General features: G+C 41.5%; 1 protein-coding gene across 5 annotated transcripts in view; it reads right to left on the bottom strand.

Moving 5' to 3' along the window:
* Positions 1 to 27,327, bottom strand: part of EPHA3 (EPH receptor A3) — a 235,603-nt gene extending 208,276 nt beyond the window's left edge. For 4 of the 5 annotated variants that reach the window (XM_075515385.1, XM_075515413.1, XM_075515393.1 and 1 more), the window contains exons 1-2: positions 27,088 to 27,327; positions 8,758 to 8,822 (exon numbers count right to left, since the gene is read on the bottom strand). In XM_075515385.1, coding sequence (XP_075371500.1) covers positions 8,758 to 8,822; positions 27,088 to 27,178 — 156 coding nt within the window. In that variant the 5' untranslated portion in view covers positions 27,179 to 27,327. Of the gene's footprint in view, positions 1 to 8,757; positions 8,823 to 13,854; positions 13,899 to 27,087 lie in introns of those variants that run through there. The other variant, XM_075515404.1, reaches the window with a different exon arrangement.
* Positions 27,328 to 27,670: the final 343 nt, after the last annotated feature.

Genomic DNA, 27,670 nt, shown 5'->3' with positions numbered 1-27,670 from the left:
CATGCGGGAGCCAAAAGCCGCCGGCCACTCGCCCATGCCCCGCCATTGCCCGGGGGGCCGAGTGCCGCTGGCCGGCGCAGCGGGGGCCGCGCTGAAGGAACAGCGCCACCTGCCGAGCCGCCCGCGCCGCTCCCGGCGCCGGGACGCGCCGCGGGTACGGGGCGGGTGGGCGGCCGGCCGGCGGGGAAGGAAGGGAGGAAGGAAGGAGCGGGGAGGCCGGGGGCGCTGGGCCGTTTCGCTCGGAGGGAGCCGTGACAGCCGTGCTGTGCTTGCTGAACCCGCGCCTCTTCCCCGCTTTTGAACAATACCGATACTACTATTAACAGGAGGGCGGCAACAGAAGCGCCAAGTGCTATCTAAAACGTTGTCCTAGCCCCCCCCAAAGCTTTTAACCCTCCCCCAAAGCAGCCCCTGGCCTCCTGGCAAGGGAGGAAACCCGGCGGAATCCTGCCACCGCCCGAGGGGCTTGACCACGGCGCCCGGCGGGGCTGTGAGGGGAACGGTTAGGCGGGGCGGACGCCCGCGGTACTCCTCCTCAGGCGCACGTCCCGGACTGACACCGCAACGCCTGGCTGCGGCTCCGCCGCGCTCCTCCCTTACGGGCGCCCTCACCCCCGGGGAAACCTGCCGCGTATTTCATAGCGGCCCCACGGCTGGCGAAAGGCCCCGAACCCCGCGGGCCCCGCGTAACGGTCGGCCCTGCGCGGCACCACCGCTCCAACGGTCACAGCTCGCGCGGTAACGGCCCGCAGGCTCCGAGAGGGAGGGAGGGAGCGAGCTCCCGCAGAGGCCTTCGCCCGGGTGTCCCACGGTGTCCCGCGTCGCTCCTGGCTGCTGCTCACCTGCCCTCCAGCCGCGGGACCACGCGGGCCCGCCGCCCCCCCGGGGCCGAGCTGCGCCGGCGCGGGGAAGGGAAAGCGCTCGCCCTGTCGCCTGCGGCCGCCTGCCGGGCCGGGAACCCGCGCACCGCCCGACACCGCCGGCCTCAGGGAGAGCAGGCTGCTTCTCCCCGCTTCTCCTTCTCACGTTTTCCAGAGGCTAACAGGAAGGCTTGGGAAATCACTCGGGAGAAGTTAAAGCGTGCGAAATTAGGAAATTAATTAACAGAATCCGCAGACTGTTTTCACAAACAACTTTGAAAGACGGGGGAAAATTAAGCAACCTGTGAGTCCCCTGCTTAGAAACTACTGCATTCTCAGTCTCGCTATTTCAGCGTAAGAGCCAGCAAGCCATCAGTGCACTCACACTTACTTTCCAATACTTTTTAAAAGAACGATTTTAAATTGTAGAAGATACTATTCTACACGGACAGCCATTTCACACTGAATATTTTAAGAAATCAGGGGGGAAAAAAAGAAAGAAAATATATATCCAGAATAAATTACCTACCAAAACTATTTAGATCATAAAAAATAATGCACAACCAGAGCAAAGCTATCAGGCAAAAAAGTTTACGGGCATTTTTAACTGGAGACTGTAGTTACTCTTCTTGTGGTCTTGATGTTATAAAAAGAGTCTTAAAATCGACTGTAGGGTGCCCCTGTGATAAATAAGGTTGCATTTCATGACAGTGACTGTATTTACTTTGTTCTATTCTGGTTTATGCAAATAAATTCAGCACAAAAGAAAATGAATAAAATTATAAAGTAAGCATTTCTTTACAAAGGGAAAAATATCTCATGGTGATCAGGCCATTTGAGAGAACTTCTCACAAACGGCCTGCGTTTATGCTGACAGGGCTGATAGAAATAAAATTCTGCCCATGAGGAGAATGATGTCGTTTCTAAGCTTTGAAAGTTAAAAAGAAAAATTGGAAGCTGAAGTATCTGCAATTCCAACTCTAAATAAGATCTTTATTTAACTCTTGGAATAGAAGCCAAAACTTGTTAGCTCTTTTTTTTTTTTTTTTTTTTTGGAAACCACAGAAAACTGATACCCAACATTCAGCAACCTATTACCAGTAAGTAAAATGACTGATGAGGCTAATGGAATGGGGGGGTGGGGGTGGGGGTGGAGTTGTCCGTATTTTTCATTATAAAAAATGGTACAAGGACATTGCACTTATTGTACATTTAGCTTTTTTTGTCGTTGCAATTTTTTTTTAAAACAGAAATCTCATAATTTGAAGTAACATGGTAAAAATGCTAGTTTCAAAAGAAAGGGAAAAAAAGGCCTTGTCCCTCCCTTATTGATGATCACAGAATAGAAATTAGCACACTTTTACTTTATGTCAAGTTAACAGCTCTTTTTAAAGTGTACCAAAACACAGTACCGTTATGATCATACTGAATTTTTCAGATGAATGCAATACAGACTACAATACAATTATCAAAGCAACACATCTAAAGAATATCACAGTGCTCCACATTTAAAAAAGCCCTTTCTTTCTGGTAACAACTCATAACAAGAGACAGTCATAAATATAATTCTGAAGTAATATGCATGATCTCAATTTTTTTTCAAATAATTTCCCCCATTTGTTTAGTCAACTCCACCTAGTTTTTCTTTAAACTTCCATTTTAAATGCTTGCTTAATGCAAGCAGCTGAAGACACTGCACAGATGAAACAAAAGTCAAAGCCAGTGCAAGTACACCAAAAGTACATTCTACACTCTTGACTACTCACATACTGCTTCTGAAGACATCAACAAAACTTTCATATTATATTCAGATAGCAGTACTAAACAATGCTGTCATCAGTTTAACAATATTCATATAATTAAAATAATCATCTGGCATATCTCATACCTTTATATTGCTAAAAGTAATACCTATCAGAAAGGGGAAAAAAGCCCAGTACAAATAAATTTGGTTTTCATCATGTTCAGATTTTGTGTAAAAGAAGCATCCACAGACTGAAGAAACCACCATTGCATTCTGATTGAAGGCTCTGGATGTGAATGAAGAGATTTTAGTTCAAAAGAGTCAGATTTTTAAATGTCCCTCTCCAAAGCAAAATCATTCACTTTACAGTAATAAAACCAAATTCAAATAGTTTTATTCTAGTAGGAAGACATGCTTGATTACAGAAAATTGGAGGTGAAGGGAAGAACTTATGAAAGCTATAGTAAAAGTGCTCTTATTTTTTAACACAGTCTCTTTCATTATATCGAAAAAAGGAGAATAAAATGAAACAAATATACTTCAATCCACCCTAAAAGCAAATATCTTGAGGGGGAGAGTATATTAACCAAAAAAATTACTTTCTTAATCAGCCATTCAGTGTAAAATGAAACAAAGTCTATGATTCACAAAAACGGAATCCCAAGTGGTTAGTTTGACTTTCAATCACCAAAATAGTCTGCTTGTGTATCGGGTCTGAAATGCAACTTGTGAAAGGCAGGGTGACAGTAGGAAATATATAAGTTGTAAGGAGACCAGAGCTCAGGCAAAACATAGATTAAACTTGGTTTTAACAGAATGCATTGTTTCAAATAGTACTAAGGAAATTCCACTGCTAATGAATAGGAAAAAGAAAGTGTGTAATACTATAATGTGCCTGTTTTCATTTTGAAAAAAAGTACTTAATTTTTTTTTTTTTTTTATACAAAGATACCTTTCAGTTTCAATCTTTTGTCTCATACCAATTGTTTGATAACTTTTGTTTTACTTTGAAACTCATTTTCACAACCACCTGGTGATTTGGTAATACTCTCCACTTAAAAGACAGTATCACTTAGAAGTTGACAAGGTAAGCTTGGTGTCTCGGACAAAAAATGAATACAGACTAAGATGTCAATTGGTATCAAAAGAAAACTAAAAGTAGGTTGTTTCATAAATTTTTGTATTTGTTGGCCAGTTTCAAGTTTTTTTGATGGCTCAGCTGTTTTAAGATGCTGCAGTGGTGTGAAAATAAGAGACACATGTACGGATGAGAAACTTTCTGTGTGCCCAGCTGAGGGGAAGGCTGAAGCATGACACTAGGAAACCCACTGGCATTAAGGCCCTACTGCAAAAAAGCCTTCAATCACAGGAGGCAATTAACCGCAAGACACAAAGCTGCAGGAAAACAAACCTCATTATTTCCACCGCTCAGGGAAATATTTATTAATCTGGAAAACATCTTCCATATAAACAGAGAAACTTTCCGTTCCCAGTGGCCTGAATAACTGATTCTTGAATGCAGCTTATCTGGGTGCACCTTAATCACAGGCAAAATGTAACTCTGCACAAGTTCTCCTCTACCTTCATCGAGTCACAAGTGATACCCAAATGCTTATTTAGTCAGAGTCTTCTTCAGTCACTGTGTCCACGATATCCCACGAAAAAAGGCCAAAAAGTTTTTACAGTGCCACACAGCCAACTACTGAAACCAGAACAAATGCAGCCAGGGAGACTGCCACTGTCATGGGTAGGCAGTCTAATGTGACAAACTACTTCCAGGCTTTTGAAATATAAGAGAGGAGGCATTTTCCTCATTTTCACTTGGATTTTTGGATCCTAACCCAATTTCGGTTGATGGAAAAACTCTCGTTAATCTCAGTCACGCATGCTGTAGCCTTCCTAGCACAAACTATTACAGAAGCAGGGAATGTTATCCTTCTCTCCTCTAATACTTACGAACCAGTTTCCATTACTGAGGTGACCAGCTTGCTTTGTCCAAATGATCATGAGAGTGACCCCTAAGAAAAAGCAAAGTTATTCACACCAGATTTTCAAAGCACTTCAGCGTAGAGTCAGCAGCTGAAGTACGTGCCCAAAAATTTAAGGTACTGAGCACGGCCAGCTCTCAAAGTAGTCAGATGGTTCTGAAGAAGCTCGGGGACCTAGAAAACTTCTGTCACAATCAAATACAGTATCTTTATTTCCCAACCAGTCTTTTAAAATTTTGCCCGCAATTTACTAACTTTGGTCACTTACAGAACAGGTTGGGGTTGGGTTTTTTGTTTGGGTTTTGGCTTGGTTTGTTTTGGAGGTTTTGTTTTGTTACAATTATCTATTACATGACAATAATAAACACCAGAGCATTCTCTTCTCTAGCTACAAGCAAAACAAGATAAGCATGATTTCTCCTTTACTTTTCTACCGACTACATAAAAAAAAAAAGCGCCCAAAAATTTCAAGTCCATAAAGGTGAGTAATAAACATGTAAAGATCAAGTCACAAGTTGGGTGACTGCAGAACGACGTACTGTGATTATGTCACAAATGTATCTTTTTTTTCAAACTTCCCAAAGAACGTGGAGCTAGAGTCAAATTAGAAACATCTTTCTTACTAAAAAAATGATGCTGAAACCAATACAACTACTCGCATGAATATGCAGAGCGGGATTTAGACTGTACTCTTTTTGTCCTGTATGAATTATCCATCACATTTCTATTGTATATTATTAAAGTGACTTGCTTTTTTATCCTCCCAGCCCCCACATCTGTGCTGCTGTAATTCATGTGAATTGCAGTTAATGATCACTTGCGTTATACTTAATCAGCATATCAATAATATACTCTGCACAGACTAAGTAGCTCTTCTTTCTTTCCCCTTTAATGAAACCTATAGAAATGGAACTGGTATTTGACTGATTGGCATTACAAAAAGGTTGCCTAGGCAGGTGCTGGAGATGGTAGTACAGGATACAGGCCTTGTGGCTGCTGCCAATCATGCTCAAGCATCAGCAAAGCCCGCTATTATATTTTTTAATTCCATTGCCTTGCTATCTAGAGGGGCCGATGTTTTGTACTTAAGGGATTTTAATGAGCTTGACCAGATCGGCGTTACTGACGCCAAGACTGTGGCTGTGTGGGATGGTTCAAGGAGAGATCACATTCTTACAGGGTGATATTATTAACCATGGTCTAAAACACAGCCATTAGAGTGTTCTCATGTGGGACACAGAAATCTTTGAATACAAATGAGCTATAAATCTTAACATGAATATTCAGGAATTTCTGGAAAGCTGTTATTATATATGCCCAAGTCGAGGCAGACTTAAAAGAATAAAGAACAACCATTGAACACTGAAAATGACAACCGATCAGTTTGGGTTGTTTTGCCAGAAATCAATCAATATCATGTATCGATAAGATAAAATTATTAACCTAGTAAGAGGTTTATTAAACACTTTGGCTAAATTATTTTTAAAAATTCTATAAGTCACCAGCCTCAGTATACTGACATTTATGGCTTCAGATGAGAATGCTGCTGCATGCTGGAGAAGAATTGGCACAACACCAGTATTCTCATTTGTGAATCACAGCCTCAAGTGTAGCTCTATTAGCTTTGCCTTGTAAATCACCACTATGCTATTAGCAATCTTTCAATATGATGTGACATCTTTATTATAATGTTTTTCCACTAAAGTTTAAGTTCATATTTTAGTTAGCTCAGAGACAGATGCAGCCATATTTACTAGGTTTAATTAATTGACTATAAATAAAGGGCTGTAAAAAGAAGGCGTCTCTTTCACATGATGTTCAAGTTGTCATCATTTTGCAGCAAAATGCCAATTCAGATAGGATAAATGTTACTATTTCTATACTTTACATTCATGTTTCAATATGTAAGCTTAAAATTTCACAGTATGTTGAAGGCTACAGTTCAGAGTCTCAGTTCTTTTACAAAAACACTCGCAGTACATGATCTACATAAATTTACTACCATGCGATTTTTAACTAAGAATTTCATTAACTTGTAAGAACATCAGTACAATTCCATGATTTACTTTGGCTTCAATATCTGTGGATATTACAGTAAATAGGAACAGCATGCACAGACACACACAAACAAGTTGTGCTGGATTTACCTGACAAAAACTTGCAGAAGCTAATAAAATTGCTCTGAGAGATCTGGGGGCCCTTTTTGGTGGGGTAATGTAGCACATCTGTTTTTCTTACAGCCCCCAAGATACCCTGTATCATTCCCTACCAACTGTTTTAGGCATCCAAGGCAAGAGAGGCACAGCTGCAGGGAGCAGAGCAGTAGATCTGCACAGCTGCAAGGAGATGAACAGAGCAGAAGGGTAAAGCAGAGGAGGGCAGGGCAGCTGGGAGAGGGAAAAAAAAGGCTTTGCAAAAAAAAAAAAAAGAAAAGAAATGCAAGTGAAGACAAAAAAAACTGATGAGCTAGAAATTGCTGGAGAGTTCCCTCTTGGACATCCTGTTTATAGAGGTTTATTGGGAAAAGTCAGCAGGAACAGCCACTAGAAAGAAACATGAACCCTCTTCCCACTTCTTCCCCATGAGAATGGAACAATTTGTTCAGAGACACAGAGAGAGATCCATGTGTAAACTCAAAAAATAAACCAAGCCTTAAGCCTCAAATACTGCTAAACACCTGCATAACACTTAATATCAAGAAGGCACTACTTTAATATTAACAACTGAATCCCATAAGGCAGAGATGCAAAAGTACTGTTACCACTGATCTCTGTAAAAGTGATAAAGGTGAAGTAACAGCCTGCCCAAAGCCACAGAAGAATCAAAAAGTGGTTGTTCATGATCCTACAAAGAAACCAATGAGCAAATACCTGCCAACACCAGAATTTAAAACGCAGTTGGTTTGGGAAAAGGCCAGTTGCTGGACTCTTAGCTCGCAACTCCTCACCCTTAGCAAGACTAGAGACAACATTTCCCAAGGACTTAGAAGCAGCAGTACTCTCTGGCAGAGGTTTACTCGTTGGGTAGAAGACACAGGCAGACAGAGAGGTATAAAAACTTTTAGGAGTTTTTCTACCTAAAGGTAGAAAACCAAAATAAGACTGCCATAGAGGAAGGAAACAAAGCACCTTAAGGGTAGGCACAAGTGACAGGACAGCAAGAGAAGGAGCCACAGGTCTCCAAGTGCCTTCTTTCAGCAAAGACTTCATGGCATAGCCTTCTCTGAAGGCAAGGGAAGCTCCAGACACCAGGGCTTCAGCCTGCCAAGTGTGGTTTGTTTTGTTTTTGGGGTGTTTTTTTGTTTTTTTGGTTGGTTGGTTGGGGTTTTTTGTTCAGGGAACAGAATGCAGGAACGCAGGCGTCTCCTTGCATATCTGCCCTGTGCGATGTAGAAAGAGAGTAATGGGTTGTTTCTACCCACACACATACACACACATTCCACAGAGACAAGAATTTGTGGAGTGACCAGATATCAGCACCATTGGATGGCTGTGCACTGATATTAAGTCATCAACATTTTTTAAAAAGAGACTGGTGGCAAATGCTATGCAAAAACGATAGAGTTACCAAGTTTGAAAGCACAAATGCTCTAAGACTGAACTTTTACTTCTCCAAATAGGATGCGTAGTTTCATTAGATCTGGATACAAGGTAAATAAAAAAAGAAAAACAATCCATTATTTAGACATTTCTTTAACTACATTTTAACTCACAAGTAACAGTATGTGAACAATTCAGCACAAAAGTTACCAAATAAGTACTTACATCACCCGCTTATGTCCACACATTTTTCACCTTCCAGGACTGCCATCTGAATAAATTAGCAAGTAATACTATGAAACAGTCCCATCATATCTTTTAGAAATATACGTTGTGACAGAAGGAACAGTACTTAAAGACAATTTTTTTTTTTTGCTCACTGCACCTCTTGCTTTCATTTTCTCCAATGAGTGAGCTCTTCCTGGGGATTACATGCAGCACGATGTGTGTTCTAAAGAGAAGGCACCATATCTATATAAGCCACATATTGCAAGTTTAGAGCAGACTATTTTTGAAGCTCTAAAGAACCAGCGCTATTGCACGGTGTCCTCTGAAGAGGAAACAATAGTTAAATAGCACATTGGTCTGTAGCAGCACTTTTCCATTTCACAGTCTAGTGAACTCACCCCGTGTGATGGGTAGGAGATCCAGCCCAGCTCCCCTTGAATTGTTTTTGAATCCAGCAGATTAACTACAAAAGACAAAATGAAGAGGAATGAGTTTCATTTGCCTCTGTCCAGTTAACCTCAGTTACCCATACCAAAAGATGTGTTTATTTGGGGACCTTGTGAAGCAGTTGATTTGTTCAGGTGGCCTGACAGTTAGCTACAAAGAAGAAAGAGACAGACAAATGAAAAGGATTGTCTTGTTTATCTTAAAACATGGTATGAACAGCAGACGGGGGAACTTTTCAAAACAAAAAAAGTGACAAAAAACAAACAATGGATCGCTGGCCAAATTAATTACAGCAGGGGGTGGGAACAGAGTGCTTCTATCAGCTGCACAAACTACAGCGTTTTCCCCTTGGACGCCTGAAATTTGGGTCAATGCATCTAACTACATAGGTGAGATCTGAATATTTTAATCATTATTTGATTAAAGGCCTGTATTTGGCATATATAATTTTCTCAGAATACAGGAATAAATAATGAATGCTGATTAAAGTCTTTCTGCAGTTCTTTCTTCCTTCTGATCTAATTTGTTCTCAAATTGTCATGTAGTAGTGAAGTGTTTTCCAAATGTCATGTGTAACACATTAGATACAAAAGTAATTATTTACAATGTTGCAAGTTCAGACAAACCTACTTTTAAAGAGGGCCATCAATTCATTGCTAATCTCACTGTTATCTTTTTTTCTTTTTAGAGGCATGCAACAATTCTCAGAGTAAGAAGGAAGATTTTATTTGTAAAAGGTCTGATATAGACATTTTCCAGTCAATCAAATCACAGTGTTTTTATACCCATTTTAAAACATGGCATGTATTTTAAATAAATAAATAAATAAAAAGTAACAGATATTCTTCTTTGGTATTTACTTATTTGGTTTTTACAAGCACAAAAATAAATTCTGTTCCTAGTCCTAGCCATATAGCCTCCAAGTGCTTAATCACACAGTTCCCTAACTAACCATTTATTTATTAACATGAAGTAGAACAAGTGAATTGATACAAAGTATCATACAAAAAAAATAGCCTCTATATAAACAAAAACCAATGACGTATTAGTATACAACATGACAACACTGTTCGCAACTGCACCAACCTGTGCACCTTCAATATTTATTATCTGCAATTTGGGCTTACTTTCATTGCCCCCTCCCCCCTTTTTTTTCCTTCAATATGGAAATTACTGACAATGAGAAAAGAAATAAATCCCATCATATGCAAGGGAATTTTAACACCTGAGAATGATGGATCGATTGGAGGTGGCCACTGTAGCAGTCTGAGCAGCTTCAGCTTCTATTTGTAAGTCTGAAGGGATGTCACTGCTCCCAGAACCAGATGGTCTGGGTACTAGTGCTCAGAGAAAATAAAAGAATAGGACTAGGAAGGGGAAAAAATGAAGGAAATTATCTATGAATCTGCTCAGTTAAGCTATTTCTATTATTTCATCATTCTCCTTTTAATTGCTGTTTAATTTTGGATATCACTTACAAAAAATAGAGCTACGAAGGCTTTTTTTTTTCCTGTTATTGGGATGTACAGGAGGAGACACAGCAGGGAAAAACAGGTGTACAGTATTAGAAATAAGACCATGTCATAAACAACCACAAATATACACATTCGTCTACGTTTCTGTGCACACGCATTTGTGTTGTGTATGTGTATATACGCAGTGCTATACTACCATGAATGACCTGCTCTGCCATCTATGTGAGGAAAAATGTTTCCCCCTGCAGTTATACACCCCTTTAAAAGAAAACAACAGTATTTTGAATTTTTACCTACATCAATAAACAAAATATCTTTCCTAATCTTACAGAAAGAACATAATCTAGTATTATATATTTCTTAGCTCTGAATTTATCAATAATTACATTCTTAATCACCTACACAAAGAAAAATCAGTCAGCTCTTTATTGAGTGCATAGGGCTCTACGCAGACTATTCTGAAGCAAGGTTTGCATCTACCAAAAGGAAATACTAATAAGAATTCAAAAGGAAAAAGTGCACTTCTTGCTTTCGTGATTACAAATTCCCACAGATTGTGGATCTCCTGGGATAAGACAGATATGTTTGCTGCGCATCTGCAATACATGGTGGTGAAGGAAGTATGACTTCTAAGGTAAATTACTTGGCAATAAGTTGCTAAGGCAAATCACTCAGAAGTAAACTTAAAGAATAAATATATTATTTAAGAACAAGCTTCTTAAAAACATGATTGTGGCCGCTCTGAAATTTATGAATTCAGGCCAAATTAATCGACCTCATCTGGAAAAATAAACAGGCAATAGAATCAAAACCTGGTGGTAGTTTCTCTCTGCAGGCTTGCCAAGCAGCCTAGCAGTTACAGCATGTCCTCAAGGTGCGGAACAGCATCGCTGTATCTCTCTATGCCAACTCCCTACTGCCTGCCTATCTCTCAGAGCAGGTTTACCAGGTTACCAGGTACTCCTACAAGAAGTAATCACAGGCATTACGATAGGGCCATGGGGCGCAATGAAATATTCAGTGCAAGCCATGTACGGCCCATGACAGGTGGATGCCCCAGCCATGGGGCAACTTGTGTTGCAATACACTGAGATTAGATCTATGACATTAACATTTTGTCAGCCTCTCTCCTTCATTCCACCTTCCTTATCTTCTTCATCTCCTTCAAACTGGCACTGTTAGGCAAACTACTTTTCCATGCTCATAGGTTTCACTACATTTTAGAAATCCTTAGAAGGGAGGTTTTCACACTGACTACAGTAGGATTCTAGTTCAGATGCAAGTCAGAGAATGGAAGTAGGTACCTAAAGAGAGCGGTACGAATGCTCCCATTACTGACAAAAAATCAAAGCAATGTTCCAGACCTGTAACTTTATTAATAAAGTAGTTTTGTGCTAAACATATTTATATGCTTTCATACTGCACAGTCTTCAACTTCCTCCATTTTCATTTTTGCAAAAAGGAACAAAGCTTGTCGTGTCAAGTAACTATTTAATATCCAGTGGAATAAGATCAGAAAACCTGAAGTTCCTTCACCTATCTAGCCACATGGTCTTCAGTGATTATAAAGACCACTCGTTCCTTTTTTTTTTTTTTTTTGTGAAATGCCAAGAAATAAAAGACGGGGGGTGGGGTGGAAATAGCCAAAGAAAGAAAACTTAATTAAACTTAATTATACTGACCCCCTAGATAACTGTCGCTTTGCCTGGATGTCTATCATTTGTCTAGTAAGAATTACATTACAGGCAAGCAGAAGCACAGGGCAGACTGCCTGAGTGCTGAAATTGTTTAGAATCCAGCTGAAATTCATACATACAATACTTTTATCCCTATAAAAAATTTTGGAAAAAAAGTACTTTTCACCAAAGTGTACTGTTCTTTAATAGTATCTAAAATACAAAACATATTTCCTTCCAGCTAGTCACCTGAGAGAAACGCCTCCCTCTCCCTAAAAAAAAGCTTTATGACACTCATTTTTCCTGTGACTTCAAGAAAGAGTTGCACACCTCGATAGAGAGCAAACAATTAATACAGAACTTACAGGCTGCAATGATCATGGTCCCTAGACAAAACTGATAGGGAAGGGTAGTGTTACATTTTGTCATTATATGTCCTAACATTACATATTAATCTGGAAATTGAAGGAGAAAATAGCATTTCCCTACACTAAGACTGAAGAAAAGCAAAAAGAATGGATTAGATATTAATTGTCTGATTTTTTTTTTGCATGCATGCATTTGTAGTATTAGGTAAAAAGTAAAAAAGTAAAAGTTTACATAAGCACTCGATTGCTCATTTCAACTTCTTTCAACCCTGATATATCCTCTAGTGTAACAAAAGGCAACTCTTGGTTCACAAAACTGACCTGATCAACTCATGAAGTGTAACATGAAGACATATTCAGTCAGATCATGATCAGCGGGCATATATCAGTGTGACCCCAACATTTTCCCACATACAATTAAAGTGAAATGAAAGCCGATGTTTAAATGTACTACAATTGCCTACAGCCACGTATTTACCAGATGAAAGAGGGAACTGGAGAGAAGAGAGTTTAACCTCTCTTGTGGCACTATCCTGTGCAAGGTCTGTGTCTTTAAGACAAGACAAAAACAAACAAACAAAAAAAAAAGAGGCCAAGCTACTTCGTGTGGCAATATATTTTCTTTCGTCGCAAGTGTAACAACCAGGTACTCCAGAACAACTGGCCCAGCGAAGAGCATGGCTGTGCAAGCAATCGTAACTGCGGGTCAGATATGGTCCTAACTTCAGGGTCCGATCACCCACAACTCTCATGTTCTTAAATGGGGTACTGGGGAACAGAAGAAGAGGAAGCGTTGGCATATTATGTCCCCAAAATAAAGCCAATAACTCTTCTTCCTTTCTAACTATTACTGCTTTCCAGAAGGGAATAAAGAGGTAGTTTTACTACCTCTAAGTCAAGCCACACGAAAGAGAATCAGGATTTCCAGGCTCTTTCTGAAGCTTATGCGTTTCTCACCCGACTCATTTACAGTCCTTGTATCTACTCCTCCTGCAAAACTGCGTATCATTCAGCTAACTGTTACAGAAATCTCTGAGGTTGACCAGCTGGTTACTAAGGGTAACTCAGACTAGCTGAACAGCTTTGTTGCTATCAACTCCCCTTTCCTACAGAATGCCTTGAAAAGGATCACTGGTTATGCTAAGGAGACACAGACGAGTTCTCATTAAACAACATAAAAAAAAAAAAAAAGTGCTAATAATCTCAGTGTCCTGCATTGGTTCCCATCATGTAATTAACTCCCTTTAAAACTAATGGTAAGTATGAGGGAGAATTTACTGGTATTAAAGTACTGCAGTGCTCTACAAACTGAGGAACCATCACTTCTGCCTCTAAAAACCAGTGACTTGGTCCTTCCGTACAACAGCCCTGCTCACCGTACCGTACACCCTAGCTATTTCTGCCAAGCGGCAGCATACCAGCAAAATGCCAATTAAGAACACGTTCTCTTTTTAGAAACGCTCTCCTGCCTGACTCTTCTGGCCTCCCCCGTTCACAACCGCAAGAGAAAGCATTATCAGTTCCCTCACTATGCATTTCTGCCCCGGCGGTAAAGATGAATCTCTTTCCAGCAGCTGGAGCGGGGACGTGGACACGAAATGCAAAGTTTGCTCACTCTCCTTTTCACGGCATCAGGCAGAAGATGAACGAGGGCTGGGGTGGAGTTGGACACGCGGGCCCGCTCGTGCTGTCAGGGACTGCTTCCAGTTTGAGGGTGACGGCAGAGGGCCTGCTGCGAGGCTCACTAACAGCAGGTTTCATCAGGAGTAAGTAATGCCAGTGAAAGAAAAAGAACTGTAAAACTAACAAGATACCTGAATGCAGTCCGAAAGCAGCAGCATTTCCAGAAACACACGGCGGAACAACTGCTACAGTGAACTGAACACAGTATAAATACCTCCCCCGGTAAAAAAAAAACAAACAAACAAATGTTGTGCCGGGAAGAATCACCCCAACATCCCCCTCGCTACCTAAGAAATGGGGAGGAAAGCCTGCTAGGAGGCAACTTGCGATATCTAAAGAACCACCTACAAGCAACTTCACTACTGGAAAGCACTTCCAAATCATATTCTTTACATCAAAAATACAGAGTAAGAGTCAATGAGGTAAAATATGTAAAATATTTCTTCTTCAACTAATTAACATCTCCAATTAAAAGTTAAAAAAAACCCCAAAGAACAAGAAACCACCACTGTTTTCTGTTTTCGTTTGGCATCAAACTGTCAGTGTAGAAATATGCTAGTTAAGTTATTAAAAAAATGCTAACAAATGGGAAAATTAAACTTGCTATGCAACCCAAGAAAAAAAAAAAGAAATGGTGAATGCCCATAATTGAAACGTGTCATATAATCCTGAGCGGCAAAGAAAATACTCTGCGGCAGGAAGTTAGTCAAAACTTGGTTTTGGGGTGGGACAGAGCGGAGTCAGCGCAAACCCTGACGTACATTTTTAGAAGGGTGGGCTCCTCCTGGCTAAAAGGACTTACTTGCACCTGGATTTTCATCACCTACGGGTACAGATCTGAGTCTTCTCAACCTTCCATCCCCCCAGCAGCGGCAAAAGTGAAATAAGAGGAGCTGCAGCAGATCAGCTTTGCGTCTTTGGTTTATTCTGAGGCTAGAAGCAACATCTACGGACAGACAGGCTGGGCCCGGGCAAGGCCAAAGTTGCACCTCGGTGCATTCACCGTAATTGCTAGGATCAGCCGTCATGCTGATGTTTGCTGAACTTCAGCTGATGTTGCTGAAATCATGCTGACATCTGCTAAGGTAGACCACGAAATATTTGGGAAGGGACAACAAATAAATAAGTAAGTAAAATTAGTAGATAAGAAACCACTCCATGAAGCAATGCTAACAAATGCGATACGCTCTTCATGGAAGGGAGTTCAAGAGTGAGGCCTGGTTCTACGCAGCAGACTTGGGGCCTGATTTGCTGCTCGTCCATTAACAAAAAAGCCAAGTCTGCTGTGATTTTATGGTCCTACATTTCCCCGCAAATGTTGTAATGAAGATGTAATTGTTGCTCGGAAGAAAACGACCTTAGCATAAGAGAGAACTGCTAGGTCCCCATCTACTAGCTCTGCTTCTACAGCTGTGTCTCCCTCCAGCCTGGGGCACCCCAGGAGCAAAGCGGCACTCAGCTACGCACAGTAAAGTCTCCTAAAAACAGACAACAGAACATACTTTGCAACGCGTACCCAACCCACGTGCCAACAAAGTTTGGCCCATTTACCACACAACTCTTTTCCAAACGTGAGATTTCTGCTGCAGCTCAAAGCCAGGCTACAGTCCTTCGAGGGGCACAATGCTGTGAGGTCTGCACTTTCAACCCTTCTTGCCTGCGCCGTTATACTGTACAATACGAATATGATTTTGTGCAGAACATTCCAAATTTGGCAACTGTCATATTCAATCTGTGGTTAAATTGCTGACTGAAGAACTCCACCAGGGTGGGGGCAAGAGATGAACAAACAAGGGAAAAACCGAAATTAATTAAAAAAGAGTTGCTCCAATACTGAATACAGGAATCTTCACAAAAGAAGACTGGATAGCCCAAGCCTCCATTATTTTCATTTAAATGTTCAGTAAATAACTGTTTCCAAAATTGAGAGATTGTGTTACAAATCTCAGATGAAAAAACAAAAGACTAGCAATAGGTGTCAAGTTATCCTATAGATTATTGCTTCTATAGAACTTATAAGGTTCCTACATCAATTTGGATTCTTTGGCAAATTCTATTTTTATGGCAGTTGCCCGTAGCTTTTGAAGAGGAAGAGTTTCATTTTCCTCCCAGATTTTACTCTTCTCATCAAACACACTCTCCGAGAGCATCTGAGGCCACATTTAGATACCTCAGTTTTTCCTGCAGCTGAATACTGAAGCAGCCAAAGCAGGAACCTTACTGCAAGTTTCTCTCAAAAAGCTGCCACGAAAGAGGGAACACAGGACAACGATGAGCAATGCAGGAATGCCTATAAATAAAAGCACGGATTGTAAACTGCAAAACCAGAGCTGATCAGGGAGGCTCTACAACTGCATAGCAGCCCTCTCCCTGCTTGCTGTGCACAGCATGAACTTCAATATTGCTAGGGATCTGCAGCACTCCCGTGCCCCCTGCACGGTGGCTCCGACCGTGCTAACCGGCAGCTCTACGTACACCTCAGCCCAGGCAGCCTGGCTTCCATCACCTGCACCTGACGCCAAGTAGAAGCTCTCCAGGAGTCTTCCTCCTTTCCCTAAGTAAGGAGCCTGTGTGCGGAAAAGGGACAACACTACCCTAAGCCTCCTGAACAGACAGGACGACAACAGGTCCAAAAATAAAAGCCTCACATGAGAGGTTTCAGAGAGCAAAACTGGAGAACTATACTGTTCCTCAGCAGACAAAAATGGAACTGTTTTCAAAGCAGAACAGAAAACGAGTAAACATTTTGTTCCTAGAAATCTTAGGAGTGTTCATGTAACACCAAAAGCTGTTCCCGCCATCCTATTGTGGAGAGACTCCAAGCGATAGCTAAGGCTATGCAACATATGTAAAGCTTTCGTCTTATCCTCTCGCCAATCTGTATCGAGTTTATATAGGTGTGCAGACACACTCAAACCGCCTACCTTAGCGCCTTGCAGAAGTTATTCTGGCTACTGTAAAGAGAAAACAAAGACAAGCCGTTTCTGCACCGATGATGACGTATGAACTAGCAGCTCTTTTTGTAGGAGCGAGGTGAAAAATCTGTACACTGCTTTTTCTCAGAGTACCTGTCTGCATTATGTTGACAACCGCCCATCCATTCTCATGGATGAACACAGACAAAACAGATTTTATTTCTTTTTTATTAGTTTGAAACCTGAGAGTTCTCTTGATATTGTTAAAGTGGCGTAAAGCTCAATTTCCAAGTATGCAAAAACATATGACTGGTGGGCTGGAATGCAATGTTTATCAAAGGGGCCTAATAAGGTTTCAGTTTTATTAGGCTATTTCCTGTAAGTTGATATGTGCCAGTTCTTTTCATTAAGACAAGGATATAAAAATTAAAAATGGATTAACCTAATGGGTTCCAAATTACTGTGTTGCTTTCACTGCTTTGCATTCTTTTTTTTTTTCCCCCCAAACAGTTCCAATTGGTCCTTTTCCAGTATCACCTACAAGAGGCATAAACCCTTAGATACCTGAATTACTGTTGAGCTGAACTTACATTCAAGTCCAAATCCTGCAAATCTCATTCTACTCTACCACTATAGCATTAAATCTGACATCAGTGAAGCATCACGTTAAACGTGTAAATGCAAAATGGGGGACACTGTGTTAAAAGGGAGTTTAAATTGCAAAACCCAAGTTCACCTTTCTCAGGGAAAAGACAAAAAAAAAAATTATACCAAACTAAGGATGAGATTCAGTTACCTAAACCCAGCCACTCCATGCCTTTCACCAGCCCAGAACAGAAGTGGGTCTTTCGCAGGAAGCGTTGTATCTGCCAGTCCCATTGGGTGCCCAAATCCAGAAGCACATAAAATGGCACCATATGCCTATGTCGAGCCAAAACTCAACAGCAAATGTTACTCAAATAATTTTAATAAGCTCTAAAGCACTTCCTAGAAGGGCTTAAGCACACTGCACAACTAAGTCTTTTTATTTCTGCATTCCTCCTCCCTTGGGGAAAAATAATGATATTCAGTATTCACTAGTTTTTCAGAATTGAGCTCTCCTAAGATCTGATAGATGTGGTGTCTACCACAGTGCCACAAATATCCCCCTTGGGAAGGCTTCTAGCAACTTAAAAGGGTAAAAAAAAAATGTTGCTACATAGTATCCATGTTCATTTAAGGTAAACTGAGAATTCAAAACCTAGTACGACATATGCTCAGTTTCTAGAAATCTAGACACCAAAAAGCGTCACAGAAAAGACACCTGGGCACATGCAGCACCCATGACTAAAAGTTCCTAAGTTCCCACAAATTTTACTGCAGTTCAAACATATTCAAGGTCCTGAAATCACCAAAAATCACAGCAAGTAATCAATAGTCCTTTGATGACAGAAATTTTTGAGACAGAGCATAAGTCCAGCAAATGACCATTTATTTCTTAAAAAGGCTGTGATACCCCCTCAAGTGAATCATCTCAAGTGAATTATCTGGCAGCATGCCACAACTCAGAAAAAAATTGCTTTTAAGAAATTCCTTGCATGGGGCACAGAAAAATAAAAACCATTGCAAGTGAATATAGTTGTGTTGGGTTGGGTTTGATTGTAGGTTTTGTTGGTTTGGGTGGTGTTTGTTTTTTGTTTGTTTGTTTTGGGTTTTTTTAAGTTTGAAACACAGAAGTTAAGACTTTTAAAAAAATTTCTGAGAATCCTGAAGTACTACATTTGGAAAGCCACCTACTCGGGTGTGCCCTGACAGAGTTTTGTCAAGCTTTTCTTCTCTAATTCCATGAATCAAGGGTTCCGGCTTGCATGGGCTATGAAATGCTTGGGTCCTTACACAGCTACTCCACAGATAAAATAAACCCACAGAGCAAATGACTAAACATCTTGGTGCAAATTGGGGGAGTAAAATGCAGATAGCATAAGAAATCTCCTCAAATGTCATGTTGAGAAAATCAAGATGCTAAAACCGGTTTTATTTTCCAATACAGTGATGTCACCAACATGATATTTTCATTGTTTGCCAGGTTAACGGAATTTATGGAGGTAATTAATGCAGAACATGTGTGCTGAGCTATCCATATGAAAAATGGAATTGCCCCTGACTTCATTTGCTGCCTTTGCAACCAAAACCCCGCTAACATCTTTTTTCACTATTTCCATATGTGAGAAATACAAATATTTATAACAAAGGTAAATGCCTAAATGACTGTTCTATTCCCACCTACCCACAAGCCAGTTTTTCAGACCCTGTCTTCTGCTTATTCCTCTACTTCCATTACCTTCCCATGAACAGCTCCGGTTTCCGTTATGTTCCACAAACTACGCGAGTCCCTCGCGCCTCTTCTCCAGAATTGCTTTCCTTGCTCAGCCTGGACAATTTCTGCTTCCATTTCTTGAACACCCTCTGTCCAGGTTTAACCCAGTTTTCAGGATCAACACAACTAACTAACTATGGAAAAAGCAATGCCATTAAACATATGATTGTTTTCCTGTGTCTTTTTTTTCTGGGCATCTACAGGATCAAAGCGTCCCCCTTCTGGTAAACAGCATTTAGTAAGAAGAAATGGGTATGCGGTCTTCCCAATGAGGAAAAGAAAAGATGATCTTTGCCTTCTACTCTTTATGGCTGAATGTTGATTTATGGGAGGGAAGAGACAGAAGAAAAAGCACAGGCATGAGAGAAAGACTGCAGGGCAGTGTGGGTGGGTGGGCTGGGAACAAAAGAGACCGATGAGGTTTCCCTACAGTTGGGTTACCTCTAGATGGTTTGGGTGAGCACAGTACATTTTCCATAGCTGTAACCACATCCTCCAGAAAAACTGGGATTTTTGCTAGGACATTTGCTCTCTGAGGTAAATCGTCCGTGGGAGAAAAGTTTTTGCAGGATAAGGCCCTTACCATCTCAGAACCTGTTTTGATATAAATGCCTTAAGTGGGTGTTCTCCACGGCTGGTCATGAACATTAAGGCTGGACAGACATAACTTGCTTTGCCTTTTTTTTTTTTAAAAAAAAAAGAAAGTACCATTACAGAAAGATCAAATAGAATGGTAAAAATGCCTCTACTCTGCCTAACTACAGTCTCTGTTGAAATTCACCACTGGTAAATCATAGGCATGAAGCTTACTAATGTAAACAAAGCTTAGACTTTCAGGGAGGCAAGGAATTTCTTAATTTGTGCTTTGCTCAGTGTTCAGATCATTGTCAGCACTGAATTCTGGGTTCCTAACACTGTCATTAATTGGAGAAAGTTTGGATTCTGGTCAGATTTTTCTAAGATTCAGGTCCAACTTTCAGTTCATCTCCACCCACCTATGCTCTTCTTTTAATCCTTCTTTCTCTCTCTCTCTCCAACACGTATATCTCAAAAAGTCTTGCCTCTCAAAAAAAGCAGAACAGAGCAAAAATCCTCTAGCTGCCTTCTAGCTTCCCAACAACTAAATCAAGAAATCCAATGTCACTCGTTGCTATCTGTTACTGCACAAAGTTTGTGGGAAGCCTACCGTGGACTAAAACATATTTTGGTGCTTTAATTATTATTTATTTAAACGGTAGCTCTTCACTCTAGATTTTCTATAAAACCCTCCTTTCCTAGGCACCAATTCAAAAGTTCTGGTTTTAATAATTGTCCTCTTATGTGAGGCAGCTATGCTTTAACAGGTTTTTTTAATTATTATTAAAAGAAGAGACCAATGCAATGCGAACCTTTCCATCCAAATATAGATATAAAAATGGTATGAGAAACCAACTGGGAAAAAAAAAAAGCAAGCACCATTCCCACACCTTATTACACTAAACTGCCCTGACTGAACCTTAACATTCATCCTATTGTTCACTTAATTGCTAGCAAGTTTCAACCACTGTTCGTTTCGTCTGCTATTCTTCTTTCATCAATATTTTTCCAGCAGATTAATGGGATTTTCCTCCATATTTTGCCTGAAACAGCAGGACGCAGTAGTTTAATGAAAAAAAAAGGAGCGTGGCACTAAAGTTTCTGCTTACAGTGTGTCTGGTTTAATAACATCTCTGCAAATTTAAGGCTGTACATGCTGGTGTTTCATTCAGTCTACCCGTCACTCTCACAGACTGGAACTCTTTTGTCACCATCCCAAGATTTCTTTCAGACAGGATTATCTTTATTTCTTTCATTCATTCACTGCAGAAATGTAAAAGGAATCTTCAGTCCAAGGGCCGGAATTTCAATCTTACATCAGTTTCACACTGCAAAATGAGTATTTACACTGCAAAATAAGTACTTGTGCTAGGATTTAACAAGCGTCTAAGAAACTAAGAAGCAGAAGACTACCGGTGGGGAATACAATCCTAACCCAGCAAATTACTACCACGTAATTCTGTTTCCAAAATTACACCAGTGGGAGTTCATATCTAATCTTCTGAATTAAACTATTTTCTGTTAAATTTTGATTCTTGTTTAAAACAGTTTAAATATAAAAAAATAAAAGCTACTTCTCTAAAGTGTTTATGGAAATAAGAAGGGTGACACCACTTCAGTGAATTTTTAGCAAAATGGATCACTTAACAGTAGTCACATGCATTTGTAAAGAAAAATTCTTCCATTTCACTGTATCATTTCTTATTGTAAATCTTTTCCTCCTCATAAATATATTCTCAATAATTTTCAACAATGCTTCAACAATCGAACAATTTGTTTTCATAAGAAAGGAAACATTAAAAAAAAAATTTAAAAATCCCTACAGCTCACTCCAGAAAAGCAACTGTTTGGATGCTGGAATTATCTTTTAGAAAGGCGATGGGTTAGTGAGATCCCTCTGCCCCACCTCTGAAGTTTTATCCAACTCCTCTGAACAAGTCCAGTCAATTTTGCACCTTAGGGTATCAAAATGACCTTTCTGAGTTTCAATACCAGCTCCGCTGAGTAGAGCTTTGAACTTTAACAAAAGTAAGGACATGATTACATCTCCAGGTTTGTTTTCTTTTTTTTTTTTTTTTTTTTAAGAAAAATCAAATAGCAGCTACAAAGCGGCAGTACCTACATGAATTACAGGTACCCTATGGAACTAACTCAGGCTCTGTATAAAAATCTACAAATGGTACTGTTGCATTCGGTAACAGCTCTGTAGTGACCCTCGCTGGTGATAAAATCCAGAGCTCTGAAAACAAGAAAATGAACACCTGCATCCGTATTTCTAAACTTTCATCAAATGGGGATTACAAGAACAAGAGCCATTACATACACTCCTAGAGGAAAACTTGCAAGTTCTCAAACAGAATCAAAAGTAAGTATACTAATAGCAGTTTACTTAACTCTGGCAGATAATAAAAAAAAATTAAAACCAATTTGTGTATCTTCCCAGGTGGGAATGAAATTTCAGTTCAATCAGAACGCACTCCTGATTTGCAAAGATTTCATGTAAACAACTGTTAAACTTAGTGTGCCTATTATCTGTTTAATGCTTTCCCTTCTGGTAGTGTCTCTGAAGCCTAATTCCCTGAGGCTGAGAGTACAGAAGAGTTCTAACCCATTTCTATGCCCTGACTGCTTCAATGGGTAGCAAATACGTTGTATCCAAATTAACTGCAATAAGAATTAATCGCTGTGTCAAATTTGGACATCTTTGTACTTCAAACATCTGCTTCAAGTTTGCTATACACAACGTAGTGATTTTTCTTTTTAACACACCGTTTTGAAATCAGCAGTAAGTCAAGACAAACTTCAGTGACAAACAGAAAAGAAAATAAACTATTCCATGTGCTAGACCCTGCTATCAAAAATGTTGACAGAAAATGAGGAATTTACCCAACTAACTTCTCCTGTTGCACAGGATTTTAAAAACATCATGGTGTGAATTTTAAAACATGTTCATTATTTGTCTAATCGCACAGCTTAGGATTAAGCACAGAAGCTTTGAATAAGATACAGCTGTATGAAAAACAGCCCTCTAGACCCCCATGACTTTGAGCTGTCCGAAATTAAATTTTAAAAGGTATCACATTAAGATTCCTAAACCTACTTTTAACTTCTTTTGCAGATAAACACTTAAGAGCAAGCTAGAGGCACCAGCAGGAATTGTGTCACGATACATGAAGACTTATCTGGACCTAACGATACCTGACAGAGTGAGGCGAGATTTGTAAAAAGCATTTCCCCGTGCAAGCCCTTCAGATTCTACTGAAAAGTTCCCAGCATTGCCAGCCTTCCCCAAAATTACATGCGAAAGTTGGGCAGGCATTTTGCTCCACGTGCAAACACCGCATTTTTCAAAACCATGCCAAGAGCTGTCATTACTACAAAGGCACAGTAAGTCATCTTTAGCGACTTTAAGTGTTAACAGAGACCAGCCCAGACAAAATGGTGCATTTAATTGCACAGTTACACAAAGTTCTGAGATGGTAATCAATGAATAAAAGATGAAACCGCATCTCCAAATCCAATACAGGCTGAAAATAGAGGCTGATTGGAACCTTCTTGCCGTAAACCAAAACAGACACTATTTGAAACCAAGTACTGTAAGCAGATTTACCGTATTGATCTTTTGGTAGCTGTGTTCGCAAGAAATTAATTTTATGCTAGATTGAGAGGTTGCAAGAAGTTTCCTGTCTGCACAGTCAAAATATTATTGAAGCAATTCAGGTTGTCAGTAAAAGCTTAAACAAATTTGCTGATAATCCTGTTAATGACCTAGGTCAAGTGTTAACTGTTGTGGGTTATAAAACAGTGAAATTAAGGTTGCTGGTACCCTCAGGCAGGCAATATAGTTACAGAAGAGACTGAGGAAAAATTATTAAATTACAGAATGATAGAGCTCATTCGATTTCTTGATACCATAGGAATTATTCAGAAAGAAATTACATCCTTCTAAGAAAAAGCCCACAATCCTCCCTAAGTGGAAAATATCGAATAGAATGAAGAGCAGAACCTGTGGTTTCTATGCACCTACGGGGTTCGGTTTGCGACTTCAAACTGGAAAAGTTAGACGTTAAATCTTCCTGACGTTTTCCTGCCTCGCAGAAAACAGCACACACCTTACCACTGCACATAGATAAATCTGAACTTTAGAGAACCTTCTTGAGCTTCTGTGATCACACAGGTAAAATGCAGGCAGCTTTGCGATGAGCACCGCAGATAGTTTAAAAATAAACTCGGTGGAAAATTTTACATTTCATCAAGAAAAAACTCTAAATAGAACTTCTCTGGGATGAAGCAAATTAACAAAAATTCAAGCACTCCAATTAAAAAAAAAAAGGACTGCATTTAACACTACAAAGTGAAGTAAGCCAACAACTCACTTTCAGCCCCTCTTTCATCCCATCCGCTTCCACTGCAGTATTAGTACTAACTCAGTCATCAGCTTTAGTATTAATCGTAAATGTTAACTGAATCTGTACTTAAAAAATAGAATAATTCTTTCAAGTCAAATAAATTTAGGAAACATCACTGGGAGCTCTGAACGTACTCTTATAATGTGCCTACTGCAACATTCGTGTCCCCCAGAAGTTTGACAAAGCTATATACAGGCACCAAAAATTAGTTCTATCCTTTGTTGAAACAATCCAAGAGAAGAATTTCAACAGTAGCTTTAATATAAAGTGCAAGAAAAAAATGTATACATTTTTATTTATATGCCTATATTAACAATCTCTGTTCAAAGTATAGCTTTTTCCTTCTCACTGGTGGAAAAAGAGAACTTTTCTAAATACCCCACAGAAATGCGGAAACATCTATATCTAGTTTTGGGGGGAAATTTATGGCAACAACAGTAGGTAAATAAGTGAAGTGGTGAGAAAAAGATAATTTAAAAGAAGAAAACCTAATCTTCTGGCATGATTTAAAGCTGCATGCTAACGCTTGATTGCCAAACAATTTAGTGTGTCAGCAAATTATAATAATTCAGATTTCTAAACTCATATGATCAGCCTAAATATACTGTAAATAAATAAAAGAATTACTAAGCTTTCCCAAGGCGGGGGGGGGGGGGGGGGGGGGTCCTTTGAAGTTGATCTCATTTTCAAAAGAAACAGTCAATGCTCCTTTTTTTGAAAAGAATAGCAAAATACATACTTGAAAAAGTAAGCATGAAAACATGGGTTACTGTCTGGTAGCTGCTTTATACTGGTGTTTTCACTAGCCATTTTGAAAATATTGCCCAAATCATACAAGCTCTTGAAGCTGAAAACAGAGAATAGAAGCAGTATCTGCTGAAAGCTGACTCGGGCAAGTTTGATTAATGCGCGTTCTGTATGATACCAATTTTTTTCCTCCTTTCTCAATTCTCAGTACCAGTGATTTCAAACAAAGAAACAAAAAGTGGGATTTTGCAAACTGGAATGCTCTAATATCTGTTTTGCATAATTTGTCTCAGTTTACAGACTGTGTCTGTCTACTACTGCCATGGAGGCAGAGCTGCTCCGCTGACTGACAGAACTACATACATTCCCAAGAAGCTTTTAATAAGAAGACAAGAGTAACCACTACTAACACTCTGGTTTTCATTTCTGAAAATCATTTGTGAAAGATGACAATATTTACAAAATACCTGGAGGCTTAAACGTGACCAACGATTAAAAGTGTGTTCTTTTAAAGAACCTATAAAGCACTGTGCATGCAAAACAAATTTACATAAAACATACAAACAGATGATATATTGCTCTTCTGGTATGGTGGTACCATAGCTGCCTTCCCAGCAACAAAGCCAACTGATTTAAGATTACCCAGGATTTGTAAAGTTTGAATCTTTCCTTCTTTGTTTTATATTATATTTCCTTTTCCTTCCAGAAATCATTTGAAGTCATTATCTCACTGTCTTATCCCGCAAGCCCCCAGAATACCAATAAGTACATCAGCATTATTTGTACAGGAGAAATGATTGCTCTAATAGCTTTGGTATCTGCTTCTCTACACAAACGCTACAGCTCAAGCAGGTGCAAGTTTTACATGGTGGTTTGCAGCTAGAAGTTCTTCACAACCTTTGGCCTCTAGATTTTATCCCTAAAGACGATTACACTGGACATCCTGGTCATGCCGACTGCATCCACTGTGCAAGGGAGCAAAAGCTGCATTTCTTTTTTTTTTCTATAGGAAAAGAGCAATCTTATCTCTTTTAAAAAGTATTTCAACTACTTTTTCAAACAGTGCCTAGCAGTCATTATTTTTCTCTGAAATCTAACATGCGTTTTCATCAAATGTCATCTTAAAAATTACCATAGCAAAAGAGAACAAACCACTCACGCTTTGTTTCCGAAAATTTACGCACGTTCGCATACACACACACCATTTTAACGCATTAAAAAACCCGATATGAAACCGCTACAGAACCAAACAGAGGGTTTAGAGGGGAGCAAGCTTCTTTTTTGTATTAATTAAAAGTTTTGAAACAGAGGATGCCTAACGAAACCACCAGCCCCGCACGTGTAAAAGGGCTCGCAGCTCAGTTATCACCAGGGTGAGGGAGTCGGGGGCTACCCCTTAGCCTTTATAGCTTAATTTTATTAATTAACAGACGAATCTGCCTCCGACCGCTGTCAGCGATCACCCGGCGATCTGAGGCTAGAAACGAGGAGGCGGCTCGCCCTGGCCGGCCAGCTGCGGGGACGCAGGGCACCTGCCGGGGGGCTGGAGCGGCCGCGGTCCCCCCGCGCCGGGGGACGGCGGCCGCCCCCGGCCCGCAGCGTCCCCCGCCCTGTCCCCTCCCCGCCGCCCCCCTTGCGCCCCACCTCGCCCCCGGGCGCTGCGGCTCTCCCCGGCGCATCGCATCGCATCGCATCGCCCCGCCGCCGCCCCCCGCACAGCCCCGCCGGCGGAGCGCCGGGGGCCGGCACAGGCTGCCCTTCCCTCGCCAACTTTCCGCGGGGGCGGGCGGGGCGGCTGCCCTCCTGCCCGCCCGCCCGCGCCCCGGCACCGCACCGGGCGGCGGCCGCCCCTGCGCGGCGGTGAGCGGGGCCGCGGCCGCGCTGCCAGAGCGAGCCCTACGGTCCCGGGGCGAGGAGCCGCTGCCACCCGGGACCACCTTAATGCGGGGAAGGGGGGGGATAAAAGGGGAAAAAAAAAAGGAAAAATAAATAGGAAAGGGGGGAAAAGAAGGGAGAGCGCGAAGCGGGTCCCCCGCCCACCCGTCCCCGGCGGGACCCGGCCGGGCCGCGGCTCACCTTCGTTGCCGGGGCGGGCGCTCAGACTCCCGGCGGCGCCGAGGGCAGCGCAGAGCAGCAGCAGCGGCGGCGGCAGGCGGCGGCGGTCCATGTCGGCGGGGCAGCGCGCAAGCAGAGCCGCATGTCTCCGCGCCGCATGCCACCGCTCCGCGCCCGCTCCGCTCCGCGCTGCGCCGCCGGGACCGGGACCGGGACCATGCCCCGCGCCCGCCCGCCCGCGCCCGCCTTCGCGCTGCGCCCGGGAGGGGCCGCCCCCGCCCGGCCCCGCCGCCGCCGCCGCGCCGCCCCGGGCCCTAGCGCCGCCCCGCCCACCTGCCTGCCCGCGGGAGCGGGGCGGGGGGCGCTCCCGAGCGGGCTTTCCGCGGGACTTGCGCGCCCGGAGGTGGCCCTCCGCGCACCCGGACCCCCGTCGCACGGGGAGGGGCGGGTGCCAAATTCCGGGCGGTGCAAAGCAAGGGGCAAAGCGCAGAACCTGCCCCTGCGCCCGCAAAGGTGCCCCGTCACGGGCGGCGTGTGGCAGGGTCTCTGCAATACGGGGTGACATAAGTCACGTAACTCTGTGGCTGTTTTAGCCAGCCACAAT

Source organism: Mycteria americana, chromosome 1 (assembly GCF_035582795.1).
Source record: "Mycteria americana isolate JAX WOST 10 ecotype Jacksonville Zoo and Gardens chromosome 1, USCA_MyAme_1.0, whole genome shotgun sequence".
NCBI lineage: Eukaryota > Metazoa > Chordata > Aves > Ciconiiformes > Ciconiidae > Mycteria > Mycteria americana.
The sequence above is the reverse complement of the archived record's forward strand: the minus strand, read 5'-3'. Positions and strand labels throughout refer to the sequence as shown.